Here is a 23995-nt window from a genome sequence, read left to right as displayed (position 1 = left end):
AGCAGGAACACATGTCATTTCTTCTTAGTCACTGTCGAGGTCAGAGTCACTCCTAGAACAGGGTGTTGGTTATGTGGTTAAGTTATCTTGGGAGGTTGCATGGGGTTTTGCATAAGATAGGGTGTTTTAATAGTTTGTAGACTGGCAAAAGTAAGCATCCTCTAAAATTATGTGGCAGCTTTAAATCTCATCAACAGTCCATATTAATCCAGCCTTGTACTACCATCATGATCACCATACACAACAATTATCTAACAAACTGGGGGTTTCTACCCTCTTCAGTGGCCACATGGACCTAGATTTTGTACCTTTGACTCCCGTGCCAGAACTCTGGAATTAAGTATACTCAAAGGCAGAGGCAGTAGAAATAGTTTAGCCAGAGTAAGGCCTAGCCATTGGTCAATGAAGAACTAGCATATGCCTTGCTTTTTGCACCTTGACTCATTCTGTCAGATCATCAAGATTACTCTCTGCACCCATATGAAGTTCCCTTATTAGCACAGTATGTGTTTTTATGTATATACTTTTAATACTATTTGCCCCAATTTTGATGATTCTAAAATACATGAGAGTTAAACACCAGTCTCATTGGCAGTATGATTGGCTATTGCCTGGGAAGCCTCATAACTTTATGCAGTGTTTGTGGATTTCTGACAGCACTTTCCAGTGCTGTTCAGTAACATATTCACATGTCAGCACTGATCTTTACCCATTCAGGTCAGATTATGACCTTCAAAAAAGAGTTTCTGTCTTAGCATAAACATTACCAAAAAAAAAAAAAAAAAAAGAAAAAACTTGCAAGAATGAATCAAAACCTTACCACTAATATGAGCCTCAAAGGTTGCGGCACTACCCTCCAGTGCCACAACACTTTGTAACGGCTGCGTAAATGTTGGTGCTTTTGTCGTCATCTTTACAGGCACTCTGAAAACAACAAAACCAAAATTAGATGTCAATCGTGAAATTGTTATTATACCCACATACTTCTTCCTAGATTTTAGGAATATTTGTGATTATTTTCCTAACAATTTACCCTTCTCAACTTTAAATCATATTGACCTGGTGAAATGAGAAGACTAAGTTTTGACAAAGTTGTATAGCAAATTACTCTTAGGGCACACTTGCCTGAGTGGAAGTGAAACATATTTAGTGAAGTGTTGATTTGACATTACAAGTATGCAGCAGGAGACGAAGTTCTCCTTGCCTCATTGCATGACCTTGTGCAGGTCATCTAGTCTTTATTTGTCCACTGATCTCCTTTACCTAAAGAAAAAATAATCTCCATGCAAAAACAACTTTGAAGTATTTGAAAATGTTTTGTTATTGCAAAATATTTGCATTCCTCAATGGAAAGGCAACTAAACTATGTCACTAAGTAGCAACTGAAACAGATGTGAAGGTCTACAATCTTTTAATAATTAAGAAAACGCCAGGAGGGTCTCTTTTAAAAGCGGTCTGTAAGTAGTGAATAATTTCATTTTACACAGAAGCATATTGACAGTAAAGATGCAGATAAAATTCTATTCTTTCTTAGAGAGTATCTCAGTGGAATTTTGAATATGGGAAGACAGCCACCTTCGAAATCTGAGCTAGGATATAAGGTAGCCACTGACACTGATGGTTTGAACAACTGCAGACCCATGTGAAATCTGAAAGAAAAATAGTTTGCCTTCTCTTCCTTTACCACAAGATGTTACTTTGAAAGAGCACACTGCCACTAGAAAAGTCTCTGTATCATTATTTTAAATTTGCATGAACGTATATACATTTACAAATGTTGAATTTTGCAGGTTTTAAAACGTAGCTACTATCTTTACAGTAGTATCATACATCTATTAAAGTCACAATTTTTCTCATTAAAAACTCCCCTGAGAACATATAATCTCTCACTAAACAAAGGTTAAACCAATAATCTTTTCAAGTCAATCTCACTCACACATTTACTGTTGTTTAATTTGTCCTTTATAGCTGGTTTGGTGAAAGTCCCAGACTTAACCTAAAAATTAATAAGAAAGTGAAGTTTCTTTCACTATGAGCCAAATTTATGCTACCTTTCAAAAGGGTGAAAATTCTTCATGATGTGAGTTCTTTCATTGAAATCAGTGCCTGATGTCTACGTACAATAAGTTCATAAGGGCAGAACTGGACATTGTATTGGGATTTTGAGCTGCTTTTTATTGCCTTTAGTGATTATCCGCATGCTTGTTCCAGCTTGATAGAGGAACAGCCTTTTAACAAAGATTTTCAGCTTTGAGGGTGGGGGGAAATGAGTTTAAATTAGAAAGAAATTACCAACATTTCATCCTAACATAACACCAGTTTTCTGTAAGTAAGATAAAGGCAAATATCTATCACATGTAATTCACTAGAATCTACTTCAGTACTATGTTTTGAAGGCTCAGCTAAAGTATATGAAAATAATCATACAATGTAATTAAACATTATGAAAGCTTATATGTATATATATATGTGTAATTTCCTGACTCCAGCATAGATTGGAAATGATTTAATTAAGTCAAATTGTCATTGAGTTCACACAAAGTCTATATATTTCATTGTTTAGGCAAATTTTGGTGATGAAGATCTGATCTTATAAGGCTTTTTGTATAATTAGAATTGAAAGTATGCATCTGAAATGTCATGTTCCAGAAATAACCTTCCCAGCTATGAATGACAGCAGACAAGTGTTCCAGAGCTGCCATGTAATTGATACCTTAGCAGCTGATTCCCTTAAAAAGTCATCAGCGCTTAGCTGATACCATATGCATTTTATCAGAGCTATTCTTGGAGCTTCTCAGTTTATCTCTCAGTAGCATAACCTTGAACACTCCCAACAGAAAGAAGTTTTTTATGTTAAGGAGACATTTCCAAGCACTTTTCAAATCCTAATTTGTATAGTCTTTAACAATAAATATACTGGAAAAACTTTCTCTGAGTGTTATCAAAATTTACTCCCAGAAATTTAAGATATAATCTTGACAGAGAATTTAAGTGCTCCATGTCTATACTTTGAAACTTATACCCCCCTTTAAGTGAATCTGTAAATAATAGATCATATCAGGACTATTGATCAGTGATAAAATACTCATTACACTAGCAGAAACAAGCTACTAACCTGATCTCTCAAAGTGCCTGTAAGAGTGGGCTAAGCCCAACGAAATCTTCTTGAACGACGTCCTTATCCAGAGTAAGGTTTTTTAGAACATCCCAGCATGAGAATTGTAGAGCCTCTAATCATAAAAACAAAACTACACAGTCTTGACAGTGTAGTTTTGTTTTTTTGCAATCCCTACACCCGAGGCGAGGCGGGGAATGCACGACTGCTCAGAAGTGCTAACATAGTTGTTTTGCTTTATATACCCCAGCTCGGCTGACAGGTCTGCCTCATCATGTCAGTGCCACTTCTGATTGGTTTCCTAAAAGAAAGTATCTTGTGAGAGGGGATCCACTCTGTGTAACCATACCCCACCCGTTGGTTTGATTGACAACACTAATTTTGGAAGCACAAAAGGGATTCACGGAGGAAACATCATCTGTTACAAAGATTTTTATTTATAATTCATTTTTGTTTATAACGTGCAGTTTACAAGCCCTTGCAAATTTCCTAAGTCATACATGAAGAAAAAAATTAATGAAGAAGCATTCTAGTGGAGAATACAGACAATTCAGAAGTAGTCATATCAGTGAGATTCAGCCTTTCTTTCATTACAAAAACATCCAAGAAACTACCAAATGCATCTGTCAATCACCAGACTAAATAAGTAAGCTGAGCTCAGACATGTGGCTGCACACTATTAGAATACACCATTTAAATTATTTTTTTCCCATAACTTTAAATTCTAAAATTGTATTTGGTAATATATAGATTTGGTGCTCTGGTGGTTTTTTCCATTTCCTTCAAAATTTTTCTGTTGTATATTCCAAGCTGTTAAGCTTAACAAACAATAACATATAAAGTGCAAAATATAAATTCTGTTAAAGTAAATTAACACAGACAACTACTATCATTTCTAAAAAAAGCAGATTTTAAGTGTTAACAGCTTTTTCTCTCTAGACCTGTGGAGTCCTTGTGCAGACCACAGATTTAATCATCCATGGAACAGCATGGATGTTTATGAACTTCCACTAGTCAAACTTTGTCAGTCTATGCAGCTAATTGTACTATTAGATTGGTTGCCTCCAAAACAGGGGTCAGAGTCAGAAGAATACTCCTGTCCATTGCTGGAATGGGAAGTGTTCTGCCACATCACATCTGCCTGTTTCCATTTTTGCCTTCTTATTAAAAATAACCTTTTCCTTCCCTATGAATTGGAGTATATATAAGCCGTATCTAGCAAACTCTGAGCACACAGCTGCCTCAGAGTACTTATGTGCTTAAAGTCAAACATGTGCCTAGCTGTTTTGGTAAATGGACAACTTCGGTCTGCTCTTAGAAAGATCCACACTGAAAAGGATCTCCCAGAGGATACCTAGAGAAATAAACACAGACTGGAGTTTTTCTACGAGTTGCACTTCTGTCTGGAATCAACCTGAAGGAAACCTCCAGCAGGAGTTCCAGAAATTGCCAAGGAAAGAAACTACCACTGCTATGATTCCTGCAAAGGGCTATTATACTACAGTTAGCAGATCTGAAAGAAAAAAAGAACTGAGAAATTGTTGTGTTCTCATAAAATATCTTCAGAAATTGTATCTGCCCACCATCCTACAACGTGTCAACTTTACAGCTACTCTTGGCATGCAGCAGTAACAAGAGGAATGGAAACTAGAGGAATAGTTTCTACACTGGTACTGTCTGGACTCTCACAGAGGTTGAAAGTCAGAGTACTATGGCTCATTTTTAACTTTTTCATGCAAATAGATGTCAGAGAGCCTATTCTCTGTGTATAACAGTATGATAACAAATGCAGCTCTATGCATTAGTGGGAATGACAAGTTAGCTTCCGCTAGAAGACACAAAATGTCCAAAGAAATCTGTGTAAAGGTTATCTAATTTCTGGTCCTAATCAGTGATGGTAAATTAGCAGATGGCCATATTTCTGCGTAGTTGAACACTTAAATATTCAGTGAAAAACCAAACTTGGAAAAAGAATACAGACTAGTATCTGCAAACATAATAAACACAGCCAGCATAATGACAATGTATAAGTCAGATAAACAGTGAAAAAGTTTATGAACATGTGATAATTTTTAAATTATAGGAAATCTGCAAACTGTCACTTTTGAAGTTATGAGATGTCCGGAAGTTCAAATTTTTCTGTTTCAGTCAAGGCAACAACAAATGACGACAATAATAGAAAGTTACAAGGAAAACATTTTGCTGCATTCAAATACATAAACCAAATATATTCTATTAAAAAAAAAAAGTTGCTCCCTATTTATTTTTTCAGAAGTTTTACTTTTTCTTTTGATCATTAATAAATCACTTCCATTTCAACAAAAATGTGTACTTTCTCAATGTTTTAATTTTTTTGGTATATTCAGAAATTAAATTGAATGGTGAAATATTCATAGAAAGGCTTGGGTTGGAAGGGACTTTAAAGATCATCTAATTCCAACCCCCCTGCCATGGGCAGGGACCCCTTCCACTAGACCAAGTTGCTCAAAGCCTCATCCAGCCTAGCCTTGAGCACTTCCAGGGATGGGGCTTCCACAGCTTCTCTGGGCAACCTGTTCTAGTGCCTCACCATCCTCTCTGTGAAGAACTTCTTTCTGATACCTAATATAAACCTCCCCACTTTCAGTTTAAACCCGTTACCCCATGTCCTGTCACTACAGGCCCTTGTAAAAAGTCCTCCCCCAGCTTCCTTGTAGGCTTACATATTCTCTCATGTTCTCAAGGAAATGTGGATTATTTATATCCCATTCCTTCTGTTAACAGAGTGACTACCAGCCCAGTGCGATTTCTACATGTTTAGTGTCACATAGCATATTCATAATAAAAAGCACAAGGATGCCTTCAGTCTTCCTGTTGTGCAGCAAAGGCACTATTGGTAAAAACATTATTTCTTTGGTCTGAAATCAAACAAAAATCAGATCCAGAAAGCAACAAAGAAATTTTTTTTCAGGCAGATATATAAATTTGGGATTGTTATGAAAATTTCAGCATTTGCCTCACTCTGCTACTATATATTGCCAGTAAACTATATATTACTATATCTTACTACAATATATGTATTATATTGTAGGCCAATAATACATTTAAGGTAATCTTCAATGTGATGAAAAACTGTAGTGTGGATACCCACAATCTCTTTGTATGTGATTCACTTTGCTTAATTAAAGTCATCCTATTATCTTGATGAGTGGAACTGCACAAGAGGAACAATTACTTTAGCAGGCTCATGTGAAGATGCATTGAAAGCTGAGGAGTCTAATCAGAACTTAAAGACAAATTCTTACCTGAACGCTGAAAGCTTCAAACTACCACTTAAGAAACTTTCAATGTGTTTTTTTGAAGTAAAAATTATTTTTTTTTTTTTTTTTAAATCACCACCTTTCCTTTTCTTCATTATTTGACCAACAGTAGTAGGGCACTATGTGTTGTATCTCCACAGCCAATATAGCATAAACCCTGCTTTCTTTCCTAGTCTCTTAGTATATTCTACATACGGTGATTTACAAACTACATTAAAAGAATCAGAATCTTTCCCATTTACTTCTCTACTTCCTTTTTCTCTCACTTCTTTCATTCTTTGTCCTATTCTTTCTTATACAATGCCAGTTATATCTCCTTTCACATACTATTTTCATTTTACTTTGCCCCCCCAACCAAATAAGCAGAACTAAGGGAATCATGAAAGAAATTTAGTCACCTTAAATAAGACCGGTAAGATGCTGTCTTAAGTCCCTATAGAACTGACAAAACACAGTCCAAAATGTATTTAGATATCATATCCTTGCTCAATTTCCAGTTTTATAGTCGTCTTTTGAAAAAATATTGCTTTCCCTCCTCCCACTCACCTTCTTTCTTTAAACTAAAAACAACTTCTCTTAAATGTTATACCTTTAAATCCTCACCTAAAATGAAAATGCATTTCCACCAGCTTCATTAACTCCCCTTCCCCTGCAAAAGCTATAAACAATATTTCATAATGACACCTTAGAACCTTAAAATAATGGCTATAAAATACAATACTTGCTCAAGAATATCCATGTTTGTGTGCTGTAGCTGGCTTCTGTAAAGCTGCACCATTCTCAGATGCTAACATCTTTTATCTGAGCTATTGTAATGGATTATGCAAGATATATTAACCTTTTTCAATACAAACTAAAACATGCTTGCAGAATTTTTTTTACTTATTACTGAAGAAGACACTATCAGTTGCTCCCAGAGCAAAAAAGGTAACTAAGGCATTAAGCAACTTTTAGAACGACTGTAGCTATTTCACATGTGAACAGCTTACGGGAGACTGTGACTAGATTTGAATGGGTATGGAATAGTCATCAGGTTTCTGCTGATATTTGTCACTCATATCATCTCCTTAGAAATATCTAAAGACTAGATTTACAGACATAACATTTCCTAAGGTTTTCTTGTATGCTATTACTTTATATAGCATCCCCAAACATCCACATATGCAGAACAAGGAAGGAATAAAACCTTTACTTACTCAGCACCTCACCTTAGAAAGAAGAGCCTTATTAACAAAACCTGAGACCCTAAGAAAGTATATATTCAGTAACTGTTCTACTTCCTTCCACAAAATAATAACTAAGATCACAATACTGGGGACAAATTTTAACTAACATCAAGGTTATCCTTAGAATTTAATAGATACATATGTCCTGTCAAATTTTGCAGAACTTTTAATAAATTAATGGGCATCTATGATTTATAAAATGAAAAGAAACAAAGACACTTACCATCTTTCATAACTTATTCATTCCTTGGGAACACTTGGAGCAATATCTATGTTCCTCTTTGGCAAAAGAAGGTTTCTGTGGCTTTTATTCATCTGTTTATAAACATCACTTTCTACTATTTTGTAAGAAAACCATAGATAAGTATAGATGCACAGATCTCTCTTTTGCATCATGTATTAACTAGAAAAACATTAACACTATTTTTTTAAAAAAGTAATGTTTTGTGAACCAAGAGGAAAAAAGGCCCCTCAAAGTTGTTCAAGTTGTTCAAGTTGTTCAAGTTGTTCTTACAGGTTGACAAGCAAGAGGAAAAGCAAGAAGAACCCAATGCCTTAAATTTGCTGAGGAACCAAGATCAGCAGGCACTGAATTCAACACTTTAACAGAATGAATTTTTAAGCAGGAAATCATATATGCTATACTTGTGAATTCCAGCTGCTAAAAGAACATACATTTTAGGGTTTTTTAAATTTTGAGGGGATGTCTGACACATGCTTTGTCAGTCCTCTGAATGTGACTGCAGTTAGAAACACAGTATTTTCTGTGAAATTTTTATATCTAAACAACATATACAAAGGTGGGTCTTAGACAGCAGAAAGATAATTGTATGGGATCCACAAGGTGTTTGATATTTGTTTCTATTCCATTTTGGAAAAAACTTTGTGATTGATACAGTGTAAATAAGCAGAGCAAGAACCTCAGTCCTCAGTTACTATATTTATGTGCAAATAGACACAGCCCTGTGACCCCTCTGTAGGCAGGATGCCATTGACTTTTCCATAACGTCAAGCAAGTGATTTATGCGATCAGGTGAAGACATGTACATGATATTTTTTTCAGCTCATTTCCTCTCTATGCCTGTACTTTAATTTGGAGATAAATTTAAGTTTCTATCAGCCAACCTGCATCTTGTTGGAGACAGAAGTTTAATGTTTTGGTATTATGATTTAAGCAACTCTCAGAAATATTATTTTAGTCCAAGTTTTGCATAGATTACACCTACCTGGATGAAGCACAAAGATACTGCACGGCTTAAACCCCTATCTGCTCTGTGTGAGGTGTGAGTGCACTGCTGTGGTGTGCAAACCCAGTGTAGACCTAGTCAATGTTCATATAAGGAATGACTGAATGTTGCACAATAGGCAGTTGTACAACAGACATGTACCTGTGTTATTGGCCAAGCCATCCGCAGTGTACTGACGCAGAAGCCTGAGTAGCATGAATCATTTGCTAGGTAGGACTTTGAAAATCTGAATCAGAAAGAGCAAGCTGAAGAACAGTTATTCACAAGTCTAACTAGATGTTCAGTTGGCTATTGTGCCAGTCAAACAGCCACTCAAAAAGAGACGTTTTCTTAACTACTTCTTGGATGGATGACACTACAGAAGTCCTCCTCTTTCTCTACAAGGAACTGCACAGTGAAAAAGATACCTAGACGTTGAATCAACAGGTTTAGACAACAATTTCATCATGCTAATGACTGCCCTACCATCCAAAAATTCAATATCAGTTCAGTTTTTCTTTACACCCAGCATGGATGGGTCTTGAGGAATTCTATCATTGGAAAGTGGTTGGCTAAACGAAGGATGTGCTTTGAAACTACCATGGGTTTGAAACTGGCTTTATAGTCAATCCATTGGGCTGTAATGACATACATCAACCAGAAATGGGCTGCTTTGTCGCTATAATCCATACCTGAAAGCAGAATCAATATAGCTGAAGACTTCTCTATTATGCTGCCTTGGAGAGACTTGCTCTTCCTTGAAAACATTCTTGGTACTAAGCATGCATTAGATGAGGTTTGCTATTACTAGTAACCACTCCTTTTGATGCACAGCCTCCTCAAAATGCCTGAAAGCTGTTAGAAATAAGGTAATGAACACTGTGTTTAACAAGTCAAATAATTCTGGAGTTATAAACTCAGTTTAAGTTCTCATTAATTTGTGTATGAATTCTCTATATAAGCTAGTGGGAAGAACTATTGATGGAATTGATGGCATTGGTGGAATTTGTAGAAGAATAAAAGAGTGGCTACTGATGAATCATGAAGGAGACCTGTAATTTCAAAGGCTGTCTTTTTTCCATCATCATCTTCTGTTAGACTTGTCCAACAAACCAGAATAAAACTGCAAGAAACTGAAAATCACTGAAATAAATGCTGTGCACAGGTGAATTTCATTGATGATTTATTTATAAAGAAACCAAGTACAAATTGTAACCTAGATAAAAGTTGAACAGAACTCAAAGCCTCATCTTCTTCTCACCCCTGGCCAATATCTACTAGTGGACACAGCAAACAACATGAACACCCTCACGAAATGCACATCTTGTGGCTCAGTCCATCTTCTGATCCTCTGCAGCAGGCAGAAGTGTAGGATCACGTTTCAAATTGAAGCTAATCTCTTGTGACCTCTCAAGTGCAAGTTACACTCCTTGTAGCCAGAGTTTCTCTTTAAACCTGTTTTTAAAAGGTCAGTTAGTATTGTCTATATTTTTAGTTAATATTGCCCATATTTTTAATAGTGACAGCTGCAGCATTCCCTTTCATAAGCAACACTGTGGTGGTTGGCTTAGACTGTTCTCTGTGGTCTTGAGACAATACAAAATTAGAGATCAAATAGTGATTCCAGACAGAACATAAGATGTCCTAAAACTCATCCTACTAAAAATAACAAATAACCAGAAGGCAATTTATTTATAAAGAACAGAAGAGAGAAGAAAAATGAGAAATTTTACCTTTCTCTATGACCTGCAAGTTTTAAACATACCAAATTATCTATGTGTCCTAGGTAAAATTAACATGACCTTGTATTTGATTTTTTTTTTCCCCCTTTTGGAATATTTTCCATCTCACAGCAATACAGAAAAAAACCTGAACAAAATATACGGGATCAATGCTTGATCACTGGATGTGAGGGAAAGTATTCACGCAGCTTATGATGAAATGAGAACAGTTTTTGAATCAACATATGCAATAATTTTCCTTCCTTTTACATGTTGTTCTACATCTAGGTAGACAAACATCAAGAACTTAAAGACAAAAGAACACTTCCTTTTTTCTATGACTTTTTTTGCCATATAATTCACTATGTATGAAAAGTTCAGAAAATATTCAGATAGTTTTAGGCGACAAATGCTTTTTTATGTCACAGTGCAAACAGAACATTTTGAGCAGACTGTGAAAGACTAGCCTTACAGGAATTCCACAGATTCTCAACCACTTTCCCAGGTCACATTAACCATCACTTTTTTAAAGCCATGAGACTTCTGGAGCCTCTTTTTCATCACACTGCTCCACATACACCCTAGAAAGCAAGCTATTTTACTGTATCATCCTGAAATCAGCTTTTCACCACAAAACAATCTTACCAATTTTAGGATTGTATAATAAATATTATCAATAGAATTGTTCAGGTATTTTCCATTGAAAAATCTCTGACAGCAAGTCTTGTTTTTATGTGCACAATCTCTTCCTAACTCCCACCTACATCCCTATATTACCTCATCTTATGAAAGAGTGAACTAATAGCAGAGTACACTTGATTAGTAACGGTCACAGGGTATAAAAACTCTCTCATTCCTGAATACGTTACTCAAAATACAGGAAGTTTTAGAATGATGAACTACAGTAGTGTATCAGAGTATAAATTCAGGAGGCAAGATTTAACGTTGTGCAAGAAGTCACCACAAAGAATTGTCGTGTATCTCATTTAATCTTCTGAAATTGCACAATGGAAGTTTTGCCATCTTTAATCAATTAATGAACAATGAATGTTCCTGTGCAATTGGGACTGCTACTTACTCTTCTAAAGATGCTTACGTAGTAGAAAACTTTATTTATTCTCTTATTGAAATTTTGTGTTGTTGTATGAATTTGAACTTTTGGAATACCTTGTATCTTTGAGCTATTCAACCTTACATTAATGCCTAGATTAATACACCTAGACTGTAAAAAATCTTTTTCTTTAAACTAAATACCTCATTGTACACACTCAATTTTCTATTATACTACGAATTCTTAAATCTAACAGAGTTACAGACCTTCTAATTAAGAATTAGGTGTAAAAGGCAATCACACATTATGCACTTCATTTACATTACGCAAAAATTCATAGAATTAGGAAAAGTGGGTTTTTTCGTAAATTAAGGTCCTTACAGATATTTGAGTATCATGAAATGCATCACAGAGTAAGCTGCAAGTTGTCGTACTGGGAGATGTTTACTCACTTGCCTTTGGTCTCACACACAATGTGTGTCATGGGCTTGTACTAGCTCAGCTGAGGTGACATTCACTTCTGAAAAGCATCCATCTTCCCGTTCTAATTTAGCTTGAGTTACAGTGGAAATTTCTGGGGTTTTGTCTGAAACAAAACATGCACATTAGTAAGTGGAAGTAAGTTGCTCATTTAATACAGCAACAACGTGCCTAAAAGCATGCAGCTGGCAGGATGAATCACCTATTATTGTAATGAAAGCAGAACAGTGTGCCTTTCCAATTTCATTGCTGGCAACACAGCTATATTTCCCAGTATCTGCAATGACTACGTTTCTTTTAAAAAGGTAATAGGTATCTCCTAATTTCTCAATCTGTAAAACAATAAAATACACATAGGAGATTATTGGTAGCATAAAGCAAAATATATTATCCTTCTCCCAAGAAATATGTCAGGAACATTAGGACGTACACTGATGTCTCCAGATAGCACTTGCATATCATCCTTCATCCAGCAAACATGTGGTTTGGGATTTCCATGTATAGTGCAATGCAGGATTAAATCTTCTCCTTCTTGTAGAGTTGTATGTCCAAATTTTTGTATGAAGTTTGGCTTTTTTCCTTCTACTGAAAACAAATTATTCACTGTATTTTTAAAGGCACAGCTAAAGCAACTGAAGGAAAAAAAATTCATTCTCTACAATGATAAAGTTCACCACATTTCATTACAAAGAGAGCCTTTACTGATGCCTGGAATTCAGGATAACTTTTTTGGAAGACAATTGGTAGGAAGATGTCATTTATCTATATTATATAAAGTTTGTTGAAACACATGGATATTAAGCACCCAAGAATTTCATGCATCAGCATAGTGATATTAGTTCCACAGTAATGCTAAAGAATCATCTTCTTTGTGTAAGTATTAGGCAAATCTATGTGGATTACTGTGTTTCAGTGAAGAATAAAAATTCCACACAAATTTACAGTGACAGTCAAGAGAGCAAACTTTTGCATTTAGCACATTGTTGTAGAAAACGCTTTTTTCACTTCCCCCACCCCCCCCTACTCTTCTACTCAAAAATGTTACTGGGGGAGTGGGGGGAAATAATCTATATTTGCAACAATGATGAAGGCCAGAATGTGATCTCTCTACCTCTTTGATCATTATTTTGGCCATCATTAATACTGAAAATACTACTAGATCATCCGTTACAAGTCTGATTCATAACAACGATGGGAAAATAATTTTATTTCTATTGCCATAACCAGGGCACGATACTGCATTTGTGCTGGCTTCATGCCAGCTGTGGGAGGACAGATGACATCTGAGACAGTACAAATACAAATTAACCTATCAAAATTGTTTGAAGAAATTTCAATCAGCATCAGTTTGTATGGGATCAAAGCATTGCTTCATGCGATATTGTAACTGAATGAGCTGTAAAGCTGGATTTACTAGAAGTTCCACTTACATTTCAACTCCAGAGTCACAGTAAAAAAGACTATGGCCTCAGAACTCAGACTAAGTATTCTTGACACAGCAAATACAAAGCCACAGATGATAACACACAGAGGCACACACAAAGACATATGCCACAACAAAAATGAACATTTTGCATTTCTATCACATAAAATATGTCATCTTGTTCCTCTTTACTGTAAATTCTACCATGTGCCCATAATACTTAACTAATGTAATCACCAGCCTTCTCAGAAACTCTAAGTTACTGAATCGTGTGATAAATAGCAGAGCTTAAAACTGCTCTCAACTATGTCAACATTACTCCCCTGTTTTAGGCCAAAACTTTTTCTTTATGCTGTTGCAAAACAAAAAACAGCGCTTCTCACAAAGGTGCTCAGCAACTTCTAAACCAAATACATTGAGGTCATGGTTATTTTTGCCGAATATATGACTGTCAGCATGGTGAGGCAGACCTTTTCACCCACCATATTAATAAATCCACTGCTTAGGTGAGCTCTTACTTGCAATAAGCTTTCAAGCTTAGCTGCTTTTACATCCTGCCCATGTACGGTTGGAACAAGGCCACAATATAAAGCAGAAACATGCGTTTTACTGTCTCATACTCTTGCAAACCTGAGATTGGTAATAGCCAGTCCTAGCAGCTCAACCAACTCAGTTCCTAGATGTTGCAAGTTAGCACACACAAGCTGCCACCACCATTGCTTTGCTTGCACCTGAAGCACAGAAATTTTGGATCTGCAGCTTCACTTCAAGCAAGAGAACCAAGCTTTCACCCCCTGCCTCCTCCTTGCAGGCAGCTGGCAATAAGTCACAAACACTGCATGATTAGCTTGTATTCGAGTAGAAAATTCTAAGTGGGCATCAGCCACTCATTGTGGTATTTTTGGCTGGATTCCATTACTTGTGCATTTTTTATTACCTTGTGAAGGAAGGCAGGCTGCATCTCATACTAGGATGATTCTTACCATTTAAAACAAACAAACAAATAAACAAATCATCTGAGTGGAATTGTGCTAATGATCAAATTCCATCTTGATTTTGTATCGGTAAGTCAGTAGAACATAAAAACTAAATAATCAATTTCTAGAAAGCAAAGGTAATAATATATGCTTAGAAAACCATGAAGTATAAGTTACTGAAACCTTTTAAGGCACAGAGTAGAACTCAACAGAGAAACAAAGTTTGCTGTAAAACTTTGCATTCATCCTCTGACAACCTTCAAAATAGAATGGATGGTTATATTCCTTCAATTATTTTTCCATTATATCATAATGAAATGTCAGAAAGAGCTAAGACAACTTGTCAATTAAAAATGATTTCTTGACTGGACATCCCATGAACCACAAATCTTAGAAGGTCTTTTTTCCTGCATTGTGGAAGAAAAACATTTCAGGTAGTCTCTGATATTGAAATTCCACTCTGCTGGCTTCACTTAAGTTTGTCAAACATTATATATTGCTTAAGTTATTTGTAGGAACCAGCAGAGTTCTGCTGCAAAGTGGGGAACCCGCAAGGAAAACTCAGCACTCTGGAGCAATGCAAAAACTACAGGTTGAAACATCCCCTGCATCTGGCTTTATCACACAGCTTTCACCCCTGTCCCAAGCCTTTCTCACAAACAGGTAGTACTAGTTCAAGCCAAACAATTTTCAGCAGGCACTTTTTACTCTTCTGTCATATAATTTCTAATCTCTGATGTTTTGAAATGTGATATCAAGTTTATCAGCTTCCCTCTATCATCTCTTAAAATTTAGGCTAAACTGAGATTCACATCACACTGCTCAGAGACTTTGGATTTACTCAGCATTGCTCTAAATTAAGACACTGCACTTGGTTGTTTAGAGCTTTTGTCTCAGTCAAGCTCGTAACACAATTAGAATGAATTTTATTAAGGAATACCAAATGGGTCTCATGACTCAATTGATCTAAAACATTCATAATCCAGAGCTCTAGTCTACTTGAATACCATGGCATAGCCTCATTAAAGGAAATCTCAGCAGTAATTTTTAAAGACACAGCTCCTCTGAGACACAAGACACATACAGATTACTAGCTTACCCTAGCAGAGTGTCCACTGAACAGTCCAGAAATAGGCATACCTTACCAGTCATTTCAGAGGAAGCCGTTCTCCATTGCAGCGCCAGCCACATTTGATCCAAAGCCAACCAGGGGAATGCCTCATCCTCCCTTTGCCTACCGACTTACACCTGGGCCCTCAGACAGGCTGCTTCTTTTGAAAAACGAAAATAATTAAGCCCTTTCCACTCCAAATTTATGCACCTTGTGTAAATACCCCTTCACGGAACTCCACATCTTGTAGTCAGGCAATCTCATTTGCTGCTTACATTCTTACTGGGTGTCTGAAAAGGGGAAGGGGGAAGGAGGAAGGGAGGCTAGGTTAGTAATATGCCTAAGTATAATATTTTTGTTGTAAGGCTAGAGAGATTGGGATTTAAATCTGGTTTTATGAGAGCAAATTGGGCAGATGTTAAGATTTTCGGGTCTTGAAGTAACATATTCAAAACTGTGGCAAGGGGAACTCAGCACTTCAAAACAAGTAGCAGAACCACAATACAAGTTACCTAGGCATTTTCCCTGTTTCCACAGGTTAAAAGGAGGAGAAAATGAAGCAGGCATAATATGAACTATGGGGGGGTGGGGAAGTTGTGGGGTAGAAAGCATTATGTTGAAATAATTGCTGAAACAGAACAAGTGTGGCTTACTTTCAGATAAATACTATGTAGTATGAGACTACATCACTGTCAGACTCAATCTTAGAAGTTGTAAACTTTTCAGATTATCTCAACAGAAAACAGCAGGAAATTAATAGCAAATTTTTGTTGCCATTCATTAGAGTCCTTAAATAGACAATATTTAAACCCAGACCACCAACACAGCAGTAATCAGCACTGATTACACCTTTGTTTACAAAGCAAAGCATTAAAACCTTGAGACCTTCAGTAGTACCTTGCTTATCCATAAGCCACTTCAGCTGGTTTCGAACTGAGCAGCAAAACTGAGGCTCACTTTTCTTAGAAAGGCAGCTGGCTTCACTGGGTGACAGGTAATTTATTGGGGTCTTCCATTAAGCTTTTGACCCATATAATTTTAATCAGGGCATACAAAGAAACTCTGCATTAATCTACTCTTCTCGAGTGGAGTAGTTTCATTTTGCCTTGACATAGTTAGAGAAAAAAAAAAAAGTCACATTTCACATCTTTTCTTCTGTGAGGCTCTGCTGAACTCTGGGCTACCTAATTTGTCATTTTCAACAGGCATTTATGGTTCAGGCTGGAAAATTAGTCTTAGGCTCACCAAGTATGGCACTTCACCACCATTCTGCTTTTGTAGTTTTGTGGGCAGAGAACAGATTTCCTTTAGTCGCTTTCTAGATAGAAGTGTCTCAAAAATGTCCTTCTCCAACCAATAGAATTGAGCATGGGTACTGTTTCAACACCACGTTATAGCAGCAAACGGTTACAGGGGCATCACGTCAATACAGCTTCCTCATCCGGAAAGCCTTCCTGGAACACATAATCCCAAATCAAGTCTCAAATAGCAAGGCATTGAAAAAATCTATTAAGATAAACTACATATATGCCTTGTTCAGTTCATGAACTATCAATAGTATTTTCAAAATATGATGAAAAAAGAGAAAATAGATAAGGAAAATACAAGCTTTAGCAACAAGGGTCATTTCATGAACAATTTAAACCATAATTCAGAAGAAAAAAACCCCAAACAACCGTACATAATGTCACAAGGGCAAAAAACTAAACTGAATTACACTTTTATGAAAATAGAAACATTCTGAATCATACTAATTATTAAAATCAGCTTTATTGCAAAATTGAAAGTACATTTTAGGAAAACAGGTGATTTTTATACCTGAGAGGATTCTTATGAATCGACATTTTGGGGAGATGGCTGAACTTAGAAAATTGTTCATTACAGGTAATACTACTTTTAATGAGAATTTCCTTTGTTGCCCCATCTGCTCACCACCCCCTCCTACTGCTCTCTCTCATGTTGCTGAGACGTTATATTCCCTTGAGGACTTCTCCTATTTCAAAGTTACAGGAATTTTAATAAAGTTGCAGTCACTGGGCCAAAATATCTAAATGTCAGTCTTCAATCTCACTGACCCTTGGTCATAGCGTAGCATGCTACACAGTAAAAGGCTTACTTCATTTTGACAAATTATGCAAGAGAAAGTAAATATTTCTTCTCTATAATTTCTCCACACCAACGGACTTGTAATATGAAAGCTGAAAATCAAAGATGCAGGAAAAATTACGTAGCTGTTTTTCAATTGGTTTTACTGTACAAATACAACAACTGGAGCTAAAGAATGAAGTTACATTTGAGGATTTATGAATGAAATCTTAGACGGGCCTAATTATGTCATTGTTATAAAATATTTAAATTACTACTGAAATAAATTATTTTTGTGGTTATCCTTGTCAAGAATGAAATGTAAAATGTAGGTGAACAAAGTTCTGGTTTGGATTTACTGCTTTGAACTTACAGAAGAATTCTACTGGACAAATAAAACAAGGTGTGAATATAGAGTATTTCCCCAATTAGGTTGATTCTGTTTGAAATCAGTCTGTTAAAAATTTTAAACATGCACAAATACTCACTTCATGAAATATTAAGAATTTTGTCTTATAGTAGCAATTCAGTTAAACATTAGAAATATTTATACCTCTTTTGAAAGAAGGCAGAAAGTATCACAAGCATCTACCTAAGCAGATTGGTATGTTGGAACATCTCATTTTGTAAACATTTGCGGTTTTTGGTCTACTGTATGCTAGAAGCAACTTACACAAATCCTGGTGACCCTGAATCAGACCTTTGAAGTGCAAATGATCACAACTCTATTGGAACTATCACGGCTTTCATTTGTGGAGTCTATCTGCTGGGCTGAGACAGATTTAAATCTGATCTATGCCACTGCAATGATGAATGGTATGATTTCTTTACTCAGATTTATCCTACAAATATATATAAATATATTTTAGAGCATATGAGAAAAATGTGGTTGGAAATAATACATTAAATGTTTAAAAAACATTTCAACACCCTCCGCACCTCCTCCCAAAAAAGGTGTACTGTAATATATATGTTGATCTGAGCACTCTAACTGGGTTATCTTGACATTTAATGCCTAGAACCGTTAAAACTGTTTCCAACACTTTGTAATGCCAGCATTGTTAGAAAGCAAAGCTCCACCTTAGATTCTAGAAAATCTTTTTAACCTTTTTATCTCAGCATCATTACCAGAAAGGAAAATAATCACATAATAGTGCTATTAAGGACACAAGCAATATATCGAGTGTGACATAAAAGTGCTTTGATACAGACTGTGAAAGATGCAGTGTAAAAAAATAAATTTAATGTTGTCTTAGCATGTGAGAATTAAGTCCAGTGCAAACAGTATTTTGTGAATAGCCAGTACATTAGTGTTACACTAATATAAAGGACACACAGCATTATCCAGTCTATTCTTGTAATAGGTGGCCTGTTACCTTTCACATGGAGAATGGCACTTGATGAGATAGTGCCGTTCAAATTTTTAGCCCGAACAACATAGAGGCCAGCGTCTTTATCACACACCTTCTGAATGAACAAAGTATGCCTTGTCTCCTTTTGAAAAAGCTTTAAGTGCTCATCTGCAGTCAGTTTCTGGCCTTTCTTGTACCTGAAGCAGAGAGTCAGTTTTCAAGTCAGATTTATATGCCAAGCAGAACTTCATAAATTCAGACAACCTCTATAACACTATAGTGACAGGAAGAGAGAAAGCTCACTGCTGTGCTCTCATTCCTCAGTGTTATTTGCAAATATGGATGAATAATTAAACAATTGAAATGCTGGATAATATATTCTTAATACTAGAAAATGTGGTTTTGAAAATGTTTTTCAATTACAAGTCATAGTTATCTCACTGGTGTCTGTAAAACTAGCATGAAGGCCTGAGACCTCAATTGTGTTGAAACATTTGTGCTAGTGATGTCTTGAGTCAATCCACACCAACTCATGAATGGGCTCTTCAGCTGCACAAGCAACATACAAACTTGCTGAACTTGTGTCTTCAGTATAAACAACAGTCAAGGACCTGTTCCTCCAACCCAACCCACTTAACATTTACTTAGTTCATATCATCAAACAGGATAAAACAATACATGAGGAGTTATTTCAGAGAACTGATGTGATATTCCAGCACTTGAGGGTCTGTCATCATGTACTGGTATGAACACCTGATTTACATATTGCAAGCAAGGGAAAATTCTGCCTCTTCTTGCCTTGTGATATTCTGGCATAAGTTACATTTAACCTAACACAGCCACAGAAATACTTTTCAACATGTCCATCCAATAAAATGTCTACATCAGTACAAAATACATGGTATTGGAGAATCTCAAATTACAGAACCTCATATTTTTTTTGTTTTAATAAATTTCTAATTTGCAAAATTCTCTCAGCTGAATGTTAATTTTTAAAAGACCACATACCAACTGTGTATATGTATCTTTATATATATACACACAGCTAAAACTTACATAGATAAAATAAAGTAATGCTTTATTAAAACAAAATGAAACTGAAGGTCCTTCTTGTTTCACCAATACACCTTAAAATGTAGAATACCAGGATTTGAAACAAAGTAGCTTTATTGATACCAACACAGTAGAGCACCAAGTTTGCCGTGTCCAGTATTTTTTCCTCAGCGCAACAGAATAAAATTCAGCTTACAAAAAGCTTATAGTTTTACTCATTCTTTACATGTAATAATAATCTTAACATCAACACATTTCCAATAGGAGGAACATCTAATTTTAATACATCAGAATAAAGACCTCCATATGAAAGTCTAATGGAATAAGTGGAGAAATGGCAAATGAGGTAAAAATTTAGGTAAATATGCCAAGACATAGATGACTACTACCAAAATCTTGAAATCCTGCCCCTCTTTCAGTCACTAGTTCCTCTGGCAGGGAATTTCTAAAAATTCATCTTAATGTATTTTTATATTACATCATCTGTATTTCTCACAAATGCAGTATAAAGCAATCTAGTTAGACATACAGCAGTTCAGAGAGAGATAGAGAGTGCATACAAATATATAATATAAAACTGGTTCTCTTGGTGTAGATATTTAGGGTTCTTTTTTAACCTGTAGCTTCTCTCCAGTTTTCCACAACTGAATCTCTGTGTATGTGTAGTAGCTACATAAATATTTTAGCAGGCACACATATGTGTATGTGTCTGTCCATATATAGTGCCAAAGTCCTGAGAAAATGCAGGTGAACTTACTTACGGTAAAATTGGAGTGCATGTTTGTTTTAAGAAATTATTGAAGAAGCAGAATGTCATATTCCAGAATATAAAATCTATGTGACAGACTTGCTTAAAAAAAAAAAAAATTAGATATGGTTGCAGTAGTTTGATGCTCTCATAATTCATAAAATTAAATACAGATAGAATATTTTAAGTAGGTTAATTGTCAAAAGCAATTATGAATGTGGGAATCATGCAGAAGTGTGGAGTAGAAAGGATACAAGACATCTATTCTATAAATTAATTTGGTTATCAGTGGCTCAAAGTGTCTTGCTAATAGGTATTGTTTACTTCTTCTCATTATAAGCTACCCACCATGTCAGTGCAGGCTTTGGGAATCCCGTTACTTCTACTTCCAAAGTTACCGGAGAACCTTCCATGACGGTTTTGTTAGACAGAAGCTGGGAGAAGTTAGGCGCCTGTCCAGTTAGGCTGGCCATGCTGTTCTTTTCTGATGAACTTTTAATCTCTTCTCGGGTGACCATCTGCCTCTGACAGCTTCTGGTGGCGTCTGATTGAAATACAAAACCTGAGAATGCATCAGGCAAAGCATGCAGCCTGCCCTGGATTTTAGTACAGTTATCCAAGTCATGCAGTTGTTCTTGTGTTTCTGTCATGCTTTTATGAAGTTCAAGGTGTTGCAAATGTGTTTTGCAAACTTCACACATCATGCTATATACTGGTTTGGCATTTGTACTGCAGGAAGCAGTGCTAGCTTCAGGTATTGCTTGCAAGTTACAAGTCAAAGGAGATACAGCTCTGACTTTTGGACCAGAATCTGTTGAAGAGATACAACATTTCTCAAACTGATCTGATGGACTTTCCATTCTATTATTTGTAGCAGCAGCATAAGCAGAATTTGTTAAGAGATCAGACACTTCCATCACTTTTTTAGTATTAGTGGTTTTCTGCATTTGCAAGCTATAGGAACTGACATGCAGACTATGGGAACTACAACAGCTTTGCTCTTCTAGCTCTGTTTCAGAATGTAAAAGGTTGGATTCTGGTGTCTCAGAAAGCGGTGGCAAAGAGATATCATCAGGTGATATACACTCATATTCATCTCCGGAGGGTATTTCTTCTGCCAGTAATTCAGTCTGTAAACTATCCTCTTTGGCTGAAGGTGACAGCTCTGAATCCTGTGAAACAAGATCCTCACCAGCTGGACAGATAATTGGAATATCAGCCAATTTATCCCTCTCCTTAAATTAGGAGGGGAAAGAAGAGAAGGGGAAGAAGAAAAAGAAAAACAGAGAGAGGATGAGTTATCATTCTATGCACTCCCTTTTTATGCAGAAGCTAGCAACAATATTTGAAATATTTCTTCTAATTAACCTTAATGTATTCTGAGAAGCAGGAGGAAATAGGTGGAAAAAGATAATTCCTCAGAAAATTTCACAACATTTAACAGGAATTTCAAATGCTTGGATAGATTCTAGCAGATATATTTATATATAAGCACTTACTATAACAGTATCAATAAGTATATACGTATATATATATGTATATATATTTCCATAAACAAAGGACTACCTGTGAATTTCCTGTAGGTGCTATTTAAAAGAGCATTTGCAAGGGAAAAGTGGAGAAGGCCTAATTACATCTAAATGGGAGAGAGTTACGTAGGAATAAAAATATGTTGACAGCCAAGTTACTGAACTTAAATCCTTTGAGAGTGTGTGTCACCAGTCATGTTGAAGGTTTACAGAATTAAACCAACATCTTCAAGCATTTTGTACGTCACTCATTTTCTGCCAGCTATTTCAAGATCTTGTCCAAACTTCAACAGAAAACAATATTAAAATAATTTTTATATTATATTGGAGCCAGAATTTAAAAAAAAATAAAATCCTTTTGTCATGTTTCAGAAAGAATTGGATGTGGCACAAGTGCATTAATTTTAATCACAAAGCGTCAAAGACATTATCTGATTCATTAATTACTTCTTCAACTCTTGATTTTTATATAAATGTGTAATCACATATTCAGGCCTGTTTCATTTGTGTCAGGGCTGTCAGTAATGTTGTTAATAATGTTTTCTTAGGCTATTCTTTCATTGTTGAGTTCTATACAAAAATAGGTAATCTACTAAGTAAAGGTTTTGTAACCTCAGATCAACTGAGTGATACAATGGATGTTATTGCCTTCCAAACCAGGTTTCTTAGGCAGTATTCAGTACACAAGTATAGTGGCACCTAGGTTTCAGCTTTCTTTTTGCTTTATTGCTCTAAATATAACCTAATCATCAGTGCACAAAATTAGTAAAAGTAAATAGAATTTCACATGTGCCCTGGTCCTGTACCTATGGTAGTTTTAATATAAATGTTTTTCAAAGTTAATACATTTTTTATTTCAAAGCCATGTGATTCATGCCAGATTCATGAATTAATGACTGCAATAAAGTTGGGATTTTACTGTGTCTATTCTACTAAAAAATTCAGTTCATTTGTAAGATGAAGTTCAAGTACGGGTATTAAATGTGTTTTCCACAAACATCCTCTGATGAACTCTGACCCCTCAAAATGTCTTTCACTATGAATATATCATGGATATAAACATGATAATTTATAATTGGCTTTCAGTTTGGTGAAATCTGTCACATTTTCCCTTATTCAATTACTCAGAAAACAATAAATACTGAGTTCCTTTTTCCTTCTTCATGTAGTCAATTATTTTTGTTGGGGTTCTAACTAACTAGAAACTATTCCTAAGAAATTGTTATTTTTAGGGATTAATTCAAATATACTCATACAATGTTTTTGCTAGGCTTTGGAAATTTGTCTGTCACCCAGCTCTTTTAACCTTATCAGCATTGTTCTAAGTAGCGCTCTCAGTTTTAAACATGATCAAATCTGCAAGTCTTTCTTAAATGAAGCTTTAATTTGTGCTTCAATAGCAAATTATGACTGGTTTGGTCTGACTTGCACTAACAAATTTAATAAATTAAATCTGACTAAATAGTTGAAAAACTCTTTAAAATGTTAAATTCTGTACAGGTATATTTAAAAAACGTAAGTCAAAATTTCATAATAGCCAGACTCTGCTGAATGAAATCAGTGGTCCAAATTAATTCTTCTGAAGTGTCTATGTTCATG

The 23995-nt window shown here is 35.7% G+C and overlaps 2 protein-coding genes across 2 annotated transcripts in view; both read right to left on the bottom strand.

Annotated features, from left to right (window-relative positions):
- Window positions 1-3326, bottom strand: part of LOC104514891 (titin-like) — a gene marked incomplete at its 3' end in the record, with an annotated part of 84317 nt that extends 80991 nt beyond the window's left edge. Inside the window, exons 1-2 of the mRNA XM_010158695.1 lie at window positions 3116-3326; window positions 821-924 (exon numbers count right to left, since the gene is read on the bottom strand). Of these exons, the coding sequence (XP_010156997.1) occupies window positions 821-911 (91 nt within the window). The remainder of the gene's footprint in view (window positions 1-820; window positions 925-3115) is intronic.
- Window positions 3327-18980: 15654 nt separating this feature from the next.
- CCDC141 (coiled-coil domain containing 141) overlaps window positions 18981-23995 on the bottom strand; it is a 57946-nt gene continuing 52931 nt past the window's right edge. The window contains exons 25-26 of the mRNA XM_010158694.1: window positions 21216-22102; window positions 18981-19263 (exon numbers count right to left, since the gene is read on the bottom strand). Coding sequence (XP_010156996.1) covers window positions 18981-19263; window positions 21216-22102 — 1170 coding nt within the window. The remainder of the gene's footprint in view (window positions 19264-21215; window positions 22103-23995) is intronic.

Source organism: Eurypyga helias, unplaced genomic scaffold (genome assembly GCF_000690775.1).
Source record: "Eurypyga helias isolate BGI_N326 unplaced genomic scaffold, ASM69077v1 scaffold2169, whole genome shotgun sequence".
NCBI lineage: Eukaryota > Metazoa > Chordata > Aves > Eurypygiformes > Eurypygidae > Eurypyga > Eurypyga helias.
This window is presented reverse-complemented; position numbering and strand designations above follow the sequence as displayed.